Raw genomic sequence first — 15,729 nt, forward strand, 5'->3', positions numbered from 1 at the left:
CTACCTCCAAATGCAGAATTACTGTGGTGGTAGAAGGCTTTATCTATAGTGACATTTATCACATTCTGTACTTCCCAACACATATTTTTCAAGATGTGGTGGTGTTAAGTGATCCGTTTGCAGAAAAACAAAATGATATTTTATTTCTAGAGGAACAAAGTGCAACATCTTCCTGATACTCTGGTCAGAAAGCTGCATCCTGATTTGCTGGTTTCAGGAATGAGAAGGTGGAGTCAAAAGCAAAGGCAGTCTTCACAATAGTCCCTACTTTAAATAAGATAGTTTTAATCCTCAAGATGCTATTGTGTAAATCAGCTTCTTTCTCCATGATGAAATGACTGCTGTAATGCTTTGTAAGCCTTAAGAAAATATTAGTTCATTACAGATAGGGCTCCACAAGGCAAACCTGAGAACTAATGAATTGAGCAAACTTGCAGCTCAACACAAGTGAAGCAGATTATTTATAGGAAACCCAGATCTTTCTATCTTAAAGCTGCTAGTGATATTTGCTGAAAAGACTTCAGTAAAATTTATTCAGGTACCCATAGAAACCTGTTAGAAACTCAAAAGTTCTTGACACATGTAGTTAAATTCCCGATTAATCTTGTTGGGATTTTGCATTGCTGAAAAACTTACTTGTCTATAAACTTAACATGGTTTTGAAATGTTTAAAGGCACACTTGTGAGCCCATAGTTACCTGTTACCTGTAATTGGTGGAGAACCTGGAGGACAGTTTTAAGCAGTCACAGTGAACATTGGGTGCCAGAACACTGGGTCTCAGAGAAAAGCAAGCATTTCCCTAGGCACTATCTCTTCCCTAGAATTTCGATCTGATATGGGTTGTCAACTGTTTATTCAAAATTCTTTCTGACAGGAATCTGGGAGACTGCAAACACTAACATCTTCCAGATTTTTGAGGGTGCAGAAGGTAACTTAAAGTCCTCAGAATATCAGTGAGGGTCCCATACAGCCTAGCTTTGGAGACTCTAAGATCCTTGCTGTCTCAAATGCCAGAGTGGTCTACTCCTGTTGAGTTAGATACTCAGCTGGCACCTTAGGAACAAAGTCAAGAGGTTTTTCGCTTGTGTGGAGGAGCATCTTAGGGCTGCTGCTACCAGAAGTCCTGCATTGCACAGCAGCCTGTCAGATATGAGCAAGGAAAAGTATTGAATGTGCCACAGAAGCATTTCCCTTTTAACAAATGAACTATTCTTTAAGTGTTCTGCAAGAAAACTCTCAGCCTAGGATTTAAATATGACTTAAAATTCAATCTGAGATACTTGATGGATAGCACAGCTGCCAGTGTTTTCTGTTCTAGGCATCACTTAGAGAATCTCAGTTACATAGTATATATCTTTTGTGTTTTCCTTCAGTTAAAAAAGATGTCTTCCTGTAAAATTCTCTATTTTATGCTGATTTGATAGTTTTCACTCTTTCTTTGAGTTAATGCTGTATCACCATAATGATGATTCATTATCTTGCTGTCAGAGATGATTCTGAAATAGAAAACCTAACATCCTAACAACACAGGGGTACTTAGGCAAACTGCTTTTTTTTTTTTTTTTTTTTTTTTTTAAATGAACCCTAAACAGATTTTCTGAGTATCCTGTGCAATTTCGGTTTGGCAGCTCCTCATCTCTTGCCATTTTGTTCTGCATCATTGAATATTTTCTGTGGTTTTATTTTTTTCTTTGTCACTTACATACATTGTAGCTGGTTGCAATAGCTTAAAAATAACTTCTTTTGAATCTTAATATTTAGAAGCTTGTGCGGTGAGTGTTATGGTACTGTTATGTCTAGTTAAGTTTAAAAGTAAATAATATTTGGAATTACTCTTTAAATTTAGATTGGCATTACAAATCCTGGAGATCAACAGAAACTCCTAGATGCTATTCACGAGCTGCAAGTGGAAGAAAAAAAAATTGAAGATATCTCAGAAATTATGAAGCTGGAAATGAGGTATTAATAGTATATCTAAGGAAATGGAAGTGAAATATTAACTATTTAAGGTGACTGTGTTATTGTCTGTGGCTCAAAGGTAAAAGTGTTTCACACCTTATCCCTTAATGCATAACATTCCTGAGAATATGCGAGTTAGTGGATTATGAGAGCTGGTGGTGGCTGTGTTTTGCACAAAGAAAGTTGGAAGCATAGACAAGGTAGGCTCTGCTAGTCTTCCAATCAAATCTGTCTGATTGTAAGATGCAATTTTAAAAAGTGCAGGAGGGAGAGATGCATATAACTTCTGCACAGGCCTTTAATTTTCAACTCCTAATACAATATCTTGTACATGTGTATCTTAAATCATAAATGCTTCTTCTCTTTAGATTCCAGATTTTTTCATTGTTTTTCTCTTCCACTAGAAGCAGTTTTTAAAATAATCAAAATATCTCTTTTTTTTTTTTTTCTCTTACCAATTAAGCAGTTTAGAAGCTATTTTGCTTATCATAGATTGTGTGTATCAGTAGGTTTATAAGGAAACTTTTTAAAGAAAGTGTTACTCCTTCAGATTTCCATTCCAACTTGATATTTTTTCTCATTATAGTATTTAAGCATCAGGTCTGCAACACCTCTCATACTTTTACTATAGTCTTGTGCAGTACCATGGAAGCCAGGCCTGAGCTGAGAGGTACGTTCCTCAGCTATTAAACTTAATAAGTTGCCTAAGCACTGCTAGAGCACTCCACATCCAGCACAAAATAAAAAAGGAAGGATACAGTAAGTACAAAGGAGCCTTAAGATTTCTGAAGTCTCTTGTTCTTTTTGTGTAAGTACTTTTTATTTTTCTGGAAAGCACAACTAGACTTCAGTTTAAATTCTATGGTCATATCTTTCCTCTTCTTAATTCCCAAACTTATAGAAGAACAGCTACTAATAATGGATTAGATAGTAAGGGTTCAGCGCCTCTTTGAAGTGTGTATATTCCCCTCTTGACTAGTGATCTGGCAGCTGTGCTGGTACTGTCATAGATATTACTTCCCTCTCCAAAACAGTGGGGAGAACTGTCTGTATTATTTGAATGCTGTAAGGCTAGAGTCCCTGTTAGTTATGTTGTTCATTGGCCCAAAGAATATGCTTGGGTTCAAATTCAATCTGTACGTGTCTCCATGCCTTGGAGGGGACTGAATTGCACTGACACTCTGCGTTAGCAGTCATGTCATAATGTGATCCTGCCATAGTGTTGTCTTTTTAGAGTCCCAGTTCCATGAGACTGTCTAGTATGTATTCCACTCCCAACCAATTATTCATACACTGATTGCTCCCAGTGCTGGTGCTGTGCTGGTATCTTTATCCATAACTGTGTTTATGAAAAAGAGACTTTGTGGCCTGCTTGAGTTATGTTTTTGCAGCACAATGCCAAGTTTGAGCTGTAGGACATGGGAAGATGTGCAAGGCATTTGAAGAGGCTCTTGAAAGACTGAGATGGGCTGAAGAGCAGGGAGTTCATGTCCTGATGGAAGACTTTGATGTTGCTTTTGGTCTGTGAGGAGATAAAGAATTGGCTGGATAGTCACTCTGGGCAAGAGTTGTGGGCAACGGCTCAATGTCCAAATGAAAACTAGTAACAAGTGACACCCCTCAGGGGTTGGTGTTGGGGCTGGCACTGTTTAACATCTTTGCTGGTGACGTGGAGACTGGGATTGAGTACACCCTCGGTGTGTGTGCCAGTGACCCTGAGTTGTGTGGTGTGCTGGAGGGAAGGGATACTGTTAATTTTCTCTGTTTCTGAATTTCAAGTTCTTTTACTCAGAGTTTGGATTAAAACGCAGGAGACACCAACCAGGCTTTTCTTCTAATTGTTGTTTATTATTTTCTTATCTATAGCACAGGTGTATGATATGTGCCTCTTAGTTGGCAGGGTGGAAAATGGCCCAGAGTTCTAACTTCCAAGGCTTTTTAAGGTCCAAATTAACCAATTATGAAATACCAAGTAATATGTTTTTACTTATAATCCAATAACTATCTATTCATGGTCTGCAGTGCGAGTTTTTTGAACCAATACCAGAACACTCAGATTTGTGAAGAAGGAAGAGAAAAGATGAAGGACAAATCCACACCCAAAAGCCTCCATATTGTAACCTATTATTACCTATATCCCCTAAACCTAATTTTCTACATCTCTACATATTCCACCCAGTGATATGAGTTTTAATTACACAGCAACAACCTCAGTGTTATCACACAACTTAGGAAGCTTTTCCCAGGATTTTGGATCGAATACAGTGTACTTCTGAGGATCACTGCCTCTCAGTACTGATAGGCTGAAATTCTCAGAGCCCAGGGTTCCAGCAGGATACCATTCAGCCAGACCTTGACAGACTTGAGTGGTGGATGTGGGAAATTCCGCAAGGCCAAGTGCAATGTCCTGGGTCAGGACAATCCCAAGCACAAGTACAGGCTGAGCAGAGAATCGACTGAGAGCAGCCCTGAGGAGAAGGACTTGGGGGTGTTGGTTGACAAGAATAATAGAAACACAGAATATCCTAAGTTGGAAGGGACCCACAAGGATTATCAAATCCAACTCCTGCAAGAAGCTCAACATGACCCAGCAAATGTGCACTTGCAGCTCGGAAGGCCAATCGTATCCTGGGCTGCATCCCAAGAGGAGTGGCCAGCAGGTCAAGAGGGGATTCTCCCTGTCTACTCCACTCTCTTGACACTCTACCTGAACTACTGCAACCAGCTCCAAGACTCCCAGCATAAGAAGGGGAGTTCAGAGGAGGGCCACAAAGATGACCAAGAAGGCTGGAGCACTGGTCCTATGAAGACAGGCTGAGACACTTGCAGGTGTTCAGCCTGGAGGAGAGAGGACTATGGGGAGACCTTAGAGAGACCTAAAATAGCCTACCAGAGAGACGAAGAAAGACTTTTTACAAGGGCATGTAGTGACAGGACAAGGGGGAATGCTTCAAACTGATGGAGAGCAGGTTTAGATGTGATGTAAGGAAGAAATTTTCTACTGTGAAGGTGGTGAGATATTAGAATAAGTTACCTAGAAAAGCTGTGGATGTCCCATTCCTAGGAGAGTTCAAGGCCAGGTTGTATGGAACTTTCAGACACCTGGTCTAGTGAAAGGTGTCCCTACCCATGGCAAAGGGATTGTAACTAAATTGTCTGTAAGGTCCCTTCCAACTCAAACTATTCTATGATTCTGTAATTCTCCCATCAAAACAAGTGCGTACTTTCAGAAGAGAATCCTGCAAACTTGGACACGTCCTGCAATACTGAAGAACTGAAGTTTCAGCATGCAGGCGGGTATAAACCAGTATGATACGGATACACCCTAAGTACTTTAACAGCATCTGAGCCATTTGTATTAAAATAGAGACTTTGCTGCTGAGCCAAGGTGGTAGGCCAGAAATCTGTTAGGTGCCTTTAGAAATGGATGTTGGCTCTTCAGTGAGCGATAATTAGCTACAGTTTAAGGGGACTTTGCCCAGTTTAAGCTTTATGCATTTTTATGTTAAAATGTGTGCTTTTTTCAGATTGTTCCACAGTAGTGTTTAGTACATACATTCAAGCAGAGCAGCTTAAAAATTTGAACAGAGGGAGTAAGTGGAGAAATATAAAACATCATCCATCACCGTGTGTGGCCAAATACAATAAAATACCCACATGGTATCTGGTGCAGTCTCACACACCAGTCACATATCTTATTCCTAGTATAGTGTGGGTTTAGATCATATGTAGTTCTCAAAACCAGAAAATAATTGATTGATTTAAGACTGAAGTACACAAAATATGACAGCACTTCAGTTATGGCAAGCACTGCATAGTTTCCTAGAAAATTGCCTGACATGTATTCTAGGAATCTGACCTTGAGACTAAAATCTTAGGCTATGTTTACATGCTTTTATATAAAGATTTTACTTTCCACTTGTTCAAAGTCATTCTGTGAGAAGGAGAATCAGTCATTAAGTCATAGAAAAACTAACATAGTAGAAAATCTTGAACTGATTGATTATAAACTTACGGAGTGTCTAGCACTATTTAGCCACTGATGTTTTGGCAGCCATTAATTCTTTTTAAAAGTGATCCTTTTTTGAAAATATTATTTCCATTTCTAAATACAAGAGCATGTCATTGCAACAGGTATAAAATTCCATGAAAATAGGGAGTTTTTAAAGAACTATGGTGTAATGAAGTAGTATGATAGATTAAATGTTTTTTCCCCTCCCTGATTCAAGCCCATGACATACTTTATATTTGCCGAGTGTCCTTCCAGATTTCCAAAGTATAATTTCCTTTGTGATGAAACACAAAAGGTGCCCTAACTGATCCCAGCCAGCTAAAAAGTTATCTTTCTAAGTAGAAGAAAATATTTGCGATTATCGCTTGACTATAGTAATGTGGGAGGAACTTTCAGACTATCTCCAGATGTTTAGTGTTTGTGTTCTTTACTGAAATACTCAGTCCAATTACATTGTTCTGAAACAAGCAATAGTTTATTTTATAAAAACAAACTAATAGGCTTTTGTACTTCCGCATCTTCATGAAAAGCATGTGCAGTATTGGTTTTAAACCTCCAGCATTCCTATTAATACTTCCGTATATTCTGTTTTAAGTGTTAAAGTCTTAACAGTTCAGCACTATTGCAAATCACACATGTCCTGAGCAGTGGCAGAAATTTTACTCACTAATGATCCTGTGCCCAAAGTTGAAGGAAAGTGCTCTATGGCCTAAATTCCATCTCCATTTAGATACTTGCACTGCATTGGCATGTAGCTTAGTTTAGCTGTTTGACAAATTTCGTGGATACCTCTTTGCCCTCAGAAGCAAGAAGCAAGTGGTGTATGTTGCATTTAGGTTTAATAGCAGATTGCCTAGGGAATGGAGGAATGTTAAGAGTCTGAATTAGTTTATTCAGATCCTATGGATCTGCAGAACAGGAAGATCTGCAGTAGGAACTTGTAATTGTCTCTTGGCCCTGCCTATTACTCACCCATATAGCTTAGAGTTATCAGAAACTTTCCTACTGGAGATACAGACACTTCTCAGGAGTTCCAGAGTTTGAGAGCTCACTCAGTAAAAGCAATTGGATCTTCTTCTTCCTTGCCTTCTTTCCATCTTCCTGGTGAATGGCAACAAGTTTCTGGCCAGCACCATGATTTATGACTAAAATTCTCTGACATTTCCGGTAAAGTTGAGTCAGTGTCATGTGGAAGCTCTAGAAACTTAAAGTTGAAAATAAACTGTTAAATTTTTCTATACCTTTCTCCACTTTTTGGAGACATGGAGCAAACTAATTTTGAGAGTTATCTTCCTGCTTGTATTTGAACACCAAGTAAAAATTTTCTTCAAAAAGGTAACATTGGATATTTAAGGCTCTATGTTTCCAGATCACAGAATCACCAGGTTGGCAGAGACCTCTAAGATTGAGTCCAACCCATGCCCTAACACCTCAACTAGGCCATGGCACTGAGTGGCAGATCCAAGGGCCAAGCCAGTATTACTGAATTCTTACTTTCTTCCACTCTGCTTTAAATGACCCTAAACCTAGTCATTTCAGTCCTAGCTCCAAAGTACAAACCAGACTTTTTCCCTCGCATCTACCTCAAAAATGTAAGCTGCAGGTCAAAAATATTGTCCTTCCAAAATAAGGTGGGGGAGGGAGAGGATGGAATGGGACAAACAAGGGGGGAAAAAACCCAACTTGCTAAGGTGTTAAATGTCTTTAACTATTTGCTGTTAAAATGATACTGGGTTTTTTGTGTGTTATGAAACTGCATGTTTAACTCACTAGCCAGTGTTGGAAATCCATAGGTAATATTTGGCTTGCAAAAAGTTACAGCATTTGACAAATAACAAAATATCATTTTATTTTTCTAGTGAAGATGAATTCCTCAAGTTTCTTCAGAAGTTGAATAAAGAGTGTAGTAAGCTGATCATTCCTGTGCAGACCATGAATAACCATTTCCTCAAAAATTCTCACAAGGTATTCAACCAAACAAAAGATTGATTTAGAGTGTATTATTCCACCTTGTAAAATGAAAACTATGAATACTATGAAAACATGAAAACTATGAATACCAACCATCTTGGTTATTGTATAGTTATATAAAGCTGTCCAATGCCCTTTCTCTAAAGGACACTTCTTAAAAATAATTTATTTCAAAGAGTTAAGCCACACAACTAAAGGAGATTGATTTGTTTCTTCATGTTTCTACTGATAGGAGAGTTGAGGTGACAAAAGTTTCCAACAAAGGCTGCTAGGAAGTAGTAGCTTGTTGTGCATAAATCATACAATTAAAACCCAGCATAAATGCAGTTATAAACATTTTCTGGCACTATCTTTTGTGATACATTAACTGTAGAATATTAAATTATAATCTACAATTATGTAATTATGGCAAATAACTGTATTTATTAACAGATGGTACTGCAGTGGGCACCAACTGAATGTTATATTGAAGTCTGCAAAGACTTGATTTGCAGTGTTAACAAGTTGGGAGAAGAAGTTGGCAAACTGAAGGACCTGGTGGTGGAGGTGGGTGTGTGTGAGTGAGGGTGTTAAATACTGTGTACAAGTTCCTGATGCAGCCACAAATGTGGCATCCATCAGGGAAATGTTTCATACCTTGGTCTGCCAACGGTTGTTTAGCTTTAGCTTGGGCATTGCATTGCTCTCTCCCCCTTCCACCTTTTCACGGACAGAATGAGAAATAATCTCTAATATTCCACTGCAGTGTGGAAAATCTCCAAAAGAAAGCACAATCTACCTGTGGAGAATCTCCAAAGGAAAGCACAATCTGCCTTTTTCTTTCTACTGCACGAAAGAATTAATTGGAATTTATCCCTGTGCTCTTGGACAACCACTGTGGCATAGATGCCACGCTGAATACTTACACTCTTACTTTTTAATTAAGGAATCTTTTGTTTGGAATTATTGACTCACAAGGAAGATACTAAGGTTTTATGGATTGAATGGGAGGCATCCCAGATAACTGCAGAGTGACAAAAGAAGAGGGTGGGAGAGGTCAAGGCTAGATGTTAGCACCACATCAGTCATTCTCAAACCAACACAGTGACACTCTCTTGTCAGATGGGGTCATTCTAAGTAATAGGCTGGTAAAATGAACGGCCACTGGGGTTGGGTAAATGGAGCATCAGTGTCAGAAAGGAATCTGTTGCTGAATGAAGCCATGTGGAACTCAGACCTTGAGTATAATGCTACTGATTCGATTTCCTGTAGTTTAAGTAAATTTAATGTAGTATAACAGCCTTCTCCCAATAAATCACTTAACAGCAAATATATTAAGAGGTAGAAACTGTGGCAAAGAACTTACTAGCTATTTATTCCTTTTTTTGCATATGCAATCATCAATTGTGTATATATTTGCCTCCTATATATGCAGGCCAGTTATAACGGCTGGGAGGGTTCCAAGTTTGGTGCCACTTGACTTTATCTGTACGTAAGGTTTAATAGCTGTCAAGATGAAGCATGGTATCTTTGTGTCCTGTGTGAAACCGCCTTCTAATTACTTCAAAAATGCAATTCTTTTTTTAAATCCTGTTATGTTTTATGAATTTCACTTACGAGTGCTTTAATACAAGGCATTTTTGTTTTACTTAATTTATGATGGAGCACTTTTGAATGTAGAGCACCCAAGCGTTTAGTGTGAACGTGTGAATCTAAGTGAAACAGTTAAACGTCTTACATAAAATGTTTGTATAAATTCCCTTGAAGTCTTCAGTACTGTTTGCTAACCTTAATCATTACAAGACTTTGCCAGCAGTACATGTCTGTAGCATATAATTTTTGAAAGTGCAGTAAGTGAGATGGCCTTCCAAGCATTATGAACTAAGGTAGAAAATAAGAACCTAACCCTGCTGTCCTTTATGACAAGGCTCCACTCAGGTTCAGCATGTATTTGAGCAGGCACTTGTAAGGTACTTTCCACTCTTCCTTTAATTTCAAGAAAGTCTAATCTGTTATGTATTTAACTTCCTTTATAAATAAACAGTTGTTTTAGTAATTAAATGGCAGAAGTTCTAGTTAAAATGTTTGACAGTTGGAGTTCAATTGTTTTGTTATTAGATTTTTGTAGCATCTAATAATAGCAGTATTTTACTGCTGAGTAATTAAGTTTGTAAATGAACAGTTCGTTTTTCTAATATATGTTACAGAATGATTGAACATCAGATAAGATGAAGGTTTACACACATTTATTTCAAATTAAGTAGAACAGAGACAGAAAGAAGTAGTATCAATCCTAGATGCATGCAGATTCTTAGGACTGGGTGCTTTATAATCTACTTAAGAAGCTTTCACACTAACTTTTTTTTTTGTACTTTTCACATGGATTTAACATCTGCCTCAGCATGAAGAGAAGAATGAACCTAACCGAGTGAAACCTCCAGAAAAAGCAGCCACCTTGGGAAAAAGATTAGTGAAAATGGGAGTGGTAACACTGCTTGGATTTGGTTTTTTCTTATTTACAATTAAATTAGTAGCAAAGAGAACCCAAAAATAATTTTAGTGCTGTTTCCGATCATATCTGTAGTATCTAGTATGTACTTGGATCTAAAAATAAATTTATTAAAAATGAAAACTGTTACTTAAGAGTATCTTAGGGTTTTATTTTGAAATTCATTGTTGTTTGAAATTCATTGTTGGTATAGAATGCAGGTCTAAAATCTTGTCAATGCTGCGTTTCTTTTTTTAGCATAAAGCTGTGATTATTGCTTACTAATTACTGGTTTCGGTTTTTACTTTAACTGTTCAGAGGTGAACATAAGCAAATTCTGAGTATGTATCACGTTTGTATTTAAAATTATAATGCAGATGTGTTTTGGGGGTTGGGATAGTTTAAAATATTTTAAGTATCATGTTCAGTTTTAACTTGATAAAGATCTTTTCTCTTGCCGAGAGATACGTGTGGGGTTTTTTTCTTTTCACAATCAAGAGAACGATGGAAATCTTGTTACATGTAGCCTAAAAAGTCATTTCCCACTGAACTATGATACTTAAATTATGCCTGAAATCTGCTTCCTTAGGGATACTCACCTCTATTAAGAGTTTCATCACATCTATTAAAAGGATTATAGTAGTCCTTAGCTATAAGAATGCAGACCTTAGAAGGCATAGCAGCTTGTTTTTTCTTGGTCTGGTCTTTCACTACAAATTTTTTCTTAATATTTTCTCCACTTAAAAAGGTGTTTGTAATCCCACAGTGAAACATTTACAACTGGTTTTGATCTGCTTACCAAACCAGCTATGTTAGGAAAAAAGGGAGTTGGTGTAAGTGAATTCAAACTAGTTATGTTTTTGCAGGTTTCAGTAAACATCTGTAAAAATGCTGAATATTTTGGAAGGGACATTTTTCTTTCAAAATGAAACAAAAGGAGTCTAAAAAAACATAAACCTGAATGGGTATGTGAAACTTTTGGTCTGTAAGTTTTCAGAAATGTTGTGTGGAGTCTTAACCTTTCATATTCCCTCTAGAGACTAGTAAGGAGAAGATGAAAACTTGAGTGCTATTCCAATCACTGTTACCACTGTTTTCTGCTTTTTTGTTTTAGAGAATTGCATTGTGTTAGTGTGTTTCCTTGTTACTGGAACTGTTTTACCTCCTTTCGTCCTTCAATGCCAGGAACATCCTACAGATTGATGAAGCCAGAGGCAAAACATAAGTTTGGGGATTTTTTTCTGGTTTTTTCTGCTCCCAAGCTGGTGTCAGAGTGGCTGAGCTGTATTCACCACCACCATCTACCAGAAGTGGAAGTGAACATTCTATCAGCATGAACAAAGTATAGAAAAGAAAATATTTTAAAAATGGTTCTCTATTTCTTCATATTGCCTTAGAATTAATCCTAAACTAACAGGGTGCATATTGTGAAAGGAAGAACCTTTTATATACATACCACTCCTCCTCTAATCAGCTTGAAATACGGTTCGGTTCAATTGCAGTTGGTCAGTGATGGGATGACTCACAGGTAATACTAGAACTTTGACACCCAGCATCTTTTGGGAGTTTCTGTTGGGTGAAGATGTTTGGGGTTTTTGGGGTTGGTAGTGGAGGGGAAGTGGTCAGGCCTGTTGTTCAAACTGTGTTTCCTACATGTACTCTCTCATTAGTTAAGTGGAATTATTTCAACCACTAGTAAGTGGTTGAAAAGATTTCTGCTTCTTAGCCTGCCCTTCTTCACTTAAGTGACAATTTGCATTAACAAAGCCACTTCAAAGGACACTGAATATAACTTCCATTTCAAGGATGCGTTTTCTGCCACTAGTAGATCTTGACATTTGAGACAATAGAAGTTTAAACTTTTTTTCCATGAATTTGGAGAAAAGATCTGGTCAGATGGAGGCCTTTAAGCTTAACTTGGAGCTCTTGCAGTTGAACAGAAAATCGGCTCCAGAAAAGTTTTATCAGTATTTAACTAAATTGTTATGCCTTTGGTGTAAAGTACTTAGGAGGGAAAAAGTAATGCATGATAGTTGCTGGTAATTTTTTTTTCCAGTGTGAGAGTTACAGTAAAGTGATTTTGCAGAAGTGAGTCAAATGTCTGAACTTCAGGAGATGACCTCTAAAATAAGTTTGGAAGAAGCTTGGTCGTTTTAAATTATCTTATGGATCACCTGTTTCTGATGCTTGTAGTCACAATTGCAAGCACACATGTAAACATCATTTGGGTTAAACATAAGTTTTGTGCCAGCAGCATCCTTGGCATCCTGCACTGTTCAAGTATAGTGTTCAAAATTCCATAAACTGCTCACAAGAAGCAAGGGAATTGGAGTAACCACTTCAGGCTGTTTTCATTAATTGATTGATCAGAAACTGCGCTGCATGAAGAGGACATGTTAAGAGCCAAAGGAACAAAGAATATTTTAACATACCATATCATGAAAAAAAAAAAATTGCATTTACCTTCTTGGATTCCAAACTCAGGCTTAAACAATGCATTTCAAGAACCTTTATTCACTTTCATGTTGTTGCAGTGCCTCTTTCAAATTCTCTGACAAGGTGTCACAATATGGTAGTGATAGGGCAGGAAGCAAAGAAAAAGTTTCCTTCAACATCTGGCCCCTGAGCTACACTGTCAGAATTCTTAGCCCCACCAGCACCTCCTAAGGGAGCCTTCATATGAAAACGTCCCTGCTGTGAGGCCTCCTTCTGCAAGTCGTCAAATTGCAGTCATTATCCTAGAACAGTAAGAATACAATGATTTGCACATCTATGAGGGGATTGGAGGAGAATGCTAAAGAGCTTTGCATGTATTAAGCAGGTAAGCTGCGCAGCCCTGCTGCTGTTGTTCTCCTACAGTAGTGCAAATTGAGATGCTGAGGATTGAGTGAATTGGACCTCGGGCCAAATCCTTCGGGATACCTAGTTGCTTAAAGATGCAGTGAGGTTCCTACTTGCAATGTTATTGGATACCTAACTTGTTTTCATAGGGATGACTATTCATAAAATGGCCTTTTCTGAATCTTTAGGCTGTTATGTAAAATTAGGGCCTTGGGTGATCCTGTGGAGATCTGAAAGAACTGCAAGTTTGGTTTTTTTTAATTTTCCCATCTAAGATACACTGTGGCTTGTGTGTCCTGTGTCTCTCTTCTGTGCCTTGGGATTTGCTCTGCTCTTTAAATTTGACTTGTGCAGTACCTGACCTGTCATAAGGCATTACCCTTAATTATTCTTGTTAGCCAATTACAAGTAATAGAGTAGTTTGGGGTATGTGTATTCTTAAATTGAGAAAGAGTGAGCTTTCTGTTATAGTCTCCATTGACTTCAGTATGTGTTTGGTTTATCTTCTTTTATTTCATCCAAGTGCCTTGTTGAGGACAAGATTTAACATGTGCAATTTATTCTTCTTTCTTTTGTTGTCTTTGAACCCCTTCAGGTGTTCCCCAAAGCTATCACTTCCTCATAAGAGTGAGTAGGTGTTTGCATCTGCCTTCTGTTTCACCTGTTCTGCAAAAGCTACAGGTCGTCTTTCCCAAATAAAACTCCTGTGTTACTAGTGAAGTACTGCAAATATTGCTTTGGATCTTTATGTACAGAGACTTCAGTTCTGATACCTGTTAGTAGGTAGCAAGGCTACAAAGCCTTGAAGGTCTAACAGGTATCAGAACTGCAGATTTCTGCTTTTAAAGACATGTATTGTCATTTCTTTGTTCTGGAGGCAGGGGGACGTGTATATTTGAAAATTTACATTTCCCTATTCCAGAAATAGGCATTTCCAGGTAATGGGGCTATACTGAGAAAGAAGTGAGATACAACATGGGCTATTACTGACATGAGATGATTATGTGATGGGTATCCTCAACAGTTTTAATAGCTGATAAATTCTAGTTTTTATCCTGATCCAAATGGTGTAGCTTCATATAATATAGAGCCATAGTCCCTGGAAGTGGGACTTACAGAGATATCTCTGGGGAAGGATTTTCAGTTTTTTTAAGATGTACTATGAGCTGTAGTATATATGGGAAGATGTGTTCTACTTAAGAGTTTGGTGGGGTTTTTCTTTAAAAAAATTTCCAAGTGAGCCTTCCATGCCTTCAGCTTTTCTGAAAACAGTCTTTATTTGAATGTAGAAATACAGGTTTAACTACATTATTTTCATTAGTGTATTGAAAAACCTCAGCTCGATTTCAGAAGGTATGCAGAAAATGGGGCTTTCAGTGCTCTGGCTACTCCGCTGTCATCTGTATTGCACATGGCATGATTTCTTAACTGTATGAGAAACTGTGCACATGATACTTGTTGAAGACACCTACAGATTTCTAGATTCAGTCTGTTCTTGCAGCAAGGGAGGCCAGCAGCCTCTCCACGGCTGCATCAGGAACCAGCACTCCCTCTCCTGAGAGACAGTCCTCCATGAACTTCTTCAATGTGAGTCCTTTCCACAGGCTGCAGTTCTTCACTATCTGCTCCAATGTGGGCCCCCTGCCATGGGGTGCAGTCCTTCAGGAACAGACTGCTCCATTGTGGGTCCCCTGTAGGGCACAAGTCCTGCTAGGACCCTACTCTAGCATGGGCGTCCCACAGGATCACAGCCTCCTTCAACCCAGCATGGGGTTCTCCACGGACTGCAGGTGGATCTCTGCTCCACCATGGATCTCTGTCAGCTGCAGGGGGACAGGCTGACTCACCATGGTCTGCTTGGGAATCTCTGCCCCGACAGCTGGGGCGCTGTCTCCCCCTTGTTCTTCAGTGGCTTGGATGTCTCCACAGCTGTTCCTCTCACATTGTCTTAACACTCTCTTTGGTACAATTGCTGTTGCAGAGCAGTTTTTTCACATTATCAAATAGTGGTCGCATAGGTGCAACTACCATCACTGATAGGCTTGACCTTGGCTAGTGGCAGGTTTGTCTTGGAGCTGGCTGACATTGGCTCTGTCAGACATGTGGGAAGCTTCTGGCACCTTCTCACAGAAACCACCCCTGTAGCCCCCCTCCTACCTAAACCTGGCCATGCAAACCCAGTGTGGTCCCCCAGGTTCCTTTCCAAACTTGCCTGTTTTGCCATTCTCTATAATGAGTGTGGTTGTTAGTAGAAGTAATGGACCCAAGGTGAACTTCTGTGGAGGGCTTGGAGAAAGAATCTGAATAGCAAAAAAGCTGGAATGCAGATGTGGTAAATGACTTATGGAGAAGAAAAGAACATCATGGATAAGCCACTCATGCAGTAGCCACAGGTAAAGGAGCTCCTGTTAATGCAGAAGGGTATAAGAAATTCTAAGTCAGCTTTCTACTGCAAGCCTGAGAAAGCTGGTAGCAGGG

The 15,729-nt window shown here is 38.7% G+C and overlaps 1 protein-coding gene across 2 annotated transcripts in view; it reads left to right on the top strand.

Moving 5' to 3' along the window:
- ASZ1 (ankyrin repeat, SAM and basic leucine zipper domain containing 1) overlaps positions 1 to 10,873 on the top strand; it is a 38,055-nt gene extending 27,182 nt beyond the window's left edge. For both annotated transcript variants that reach the window (XM_039571718.1, XM_039571719.1), the window contains exons 10-13: positions 1,848 to 1,960; positions 7,832 to 7,937; positions 8,376 to 8,489; positions 10,324 to 10,873. In XM_039571718.1, the coding sequence (XP_039427652.1) occupies positions 1,848 to 1,960; positions 7,832 to 7,937; positions 8,376 to 8,489; positions 10,324 to 10,476 (486 nt within the window). In that variant the 3' untranslated portion in view covers positions 10,477 to 10,873. The remainder of the gene's footprint in view (positions 1 to 1,847; positions 1,961 to 7,831; positions 7,938 to 8,375; positions 8,490 to 10,323) is intronic.
- Positions 10,874 to 15,729: the final 4,856 nt, after the last annotated feature.

This window comes from Corvus cornix, chromosome 1A, assembly GCF_000738735.6.
Source record: "Corvus cornix cornix isolate S_Up_H32 chromosome 1A, ASM73873v5, whole genome shotgun sequence".
Classification (NCBI taxonomy): domain Eukaryota; kingdom Metazoa; phylum Chordata; class Aves; order Passeriformes; family Corvidae; genus Corvus; species Corvus cornix.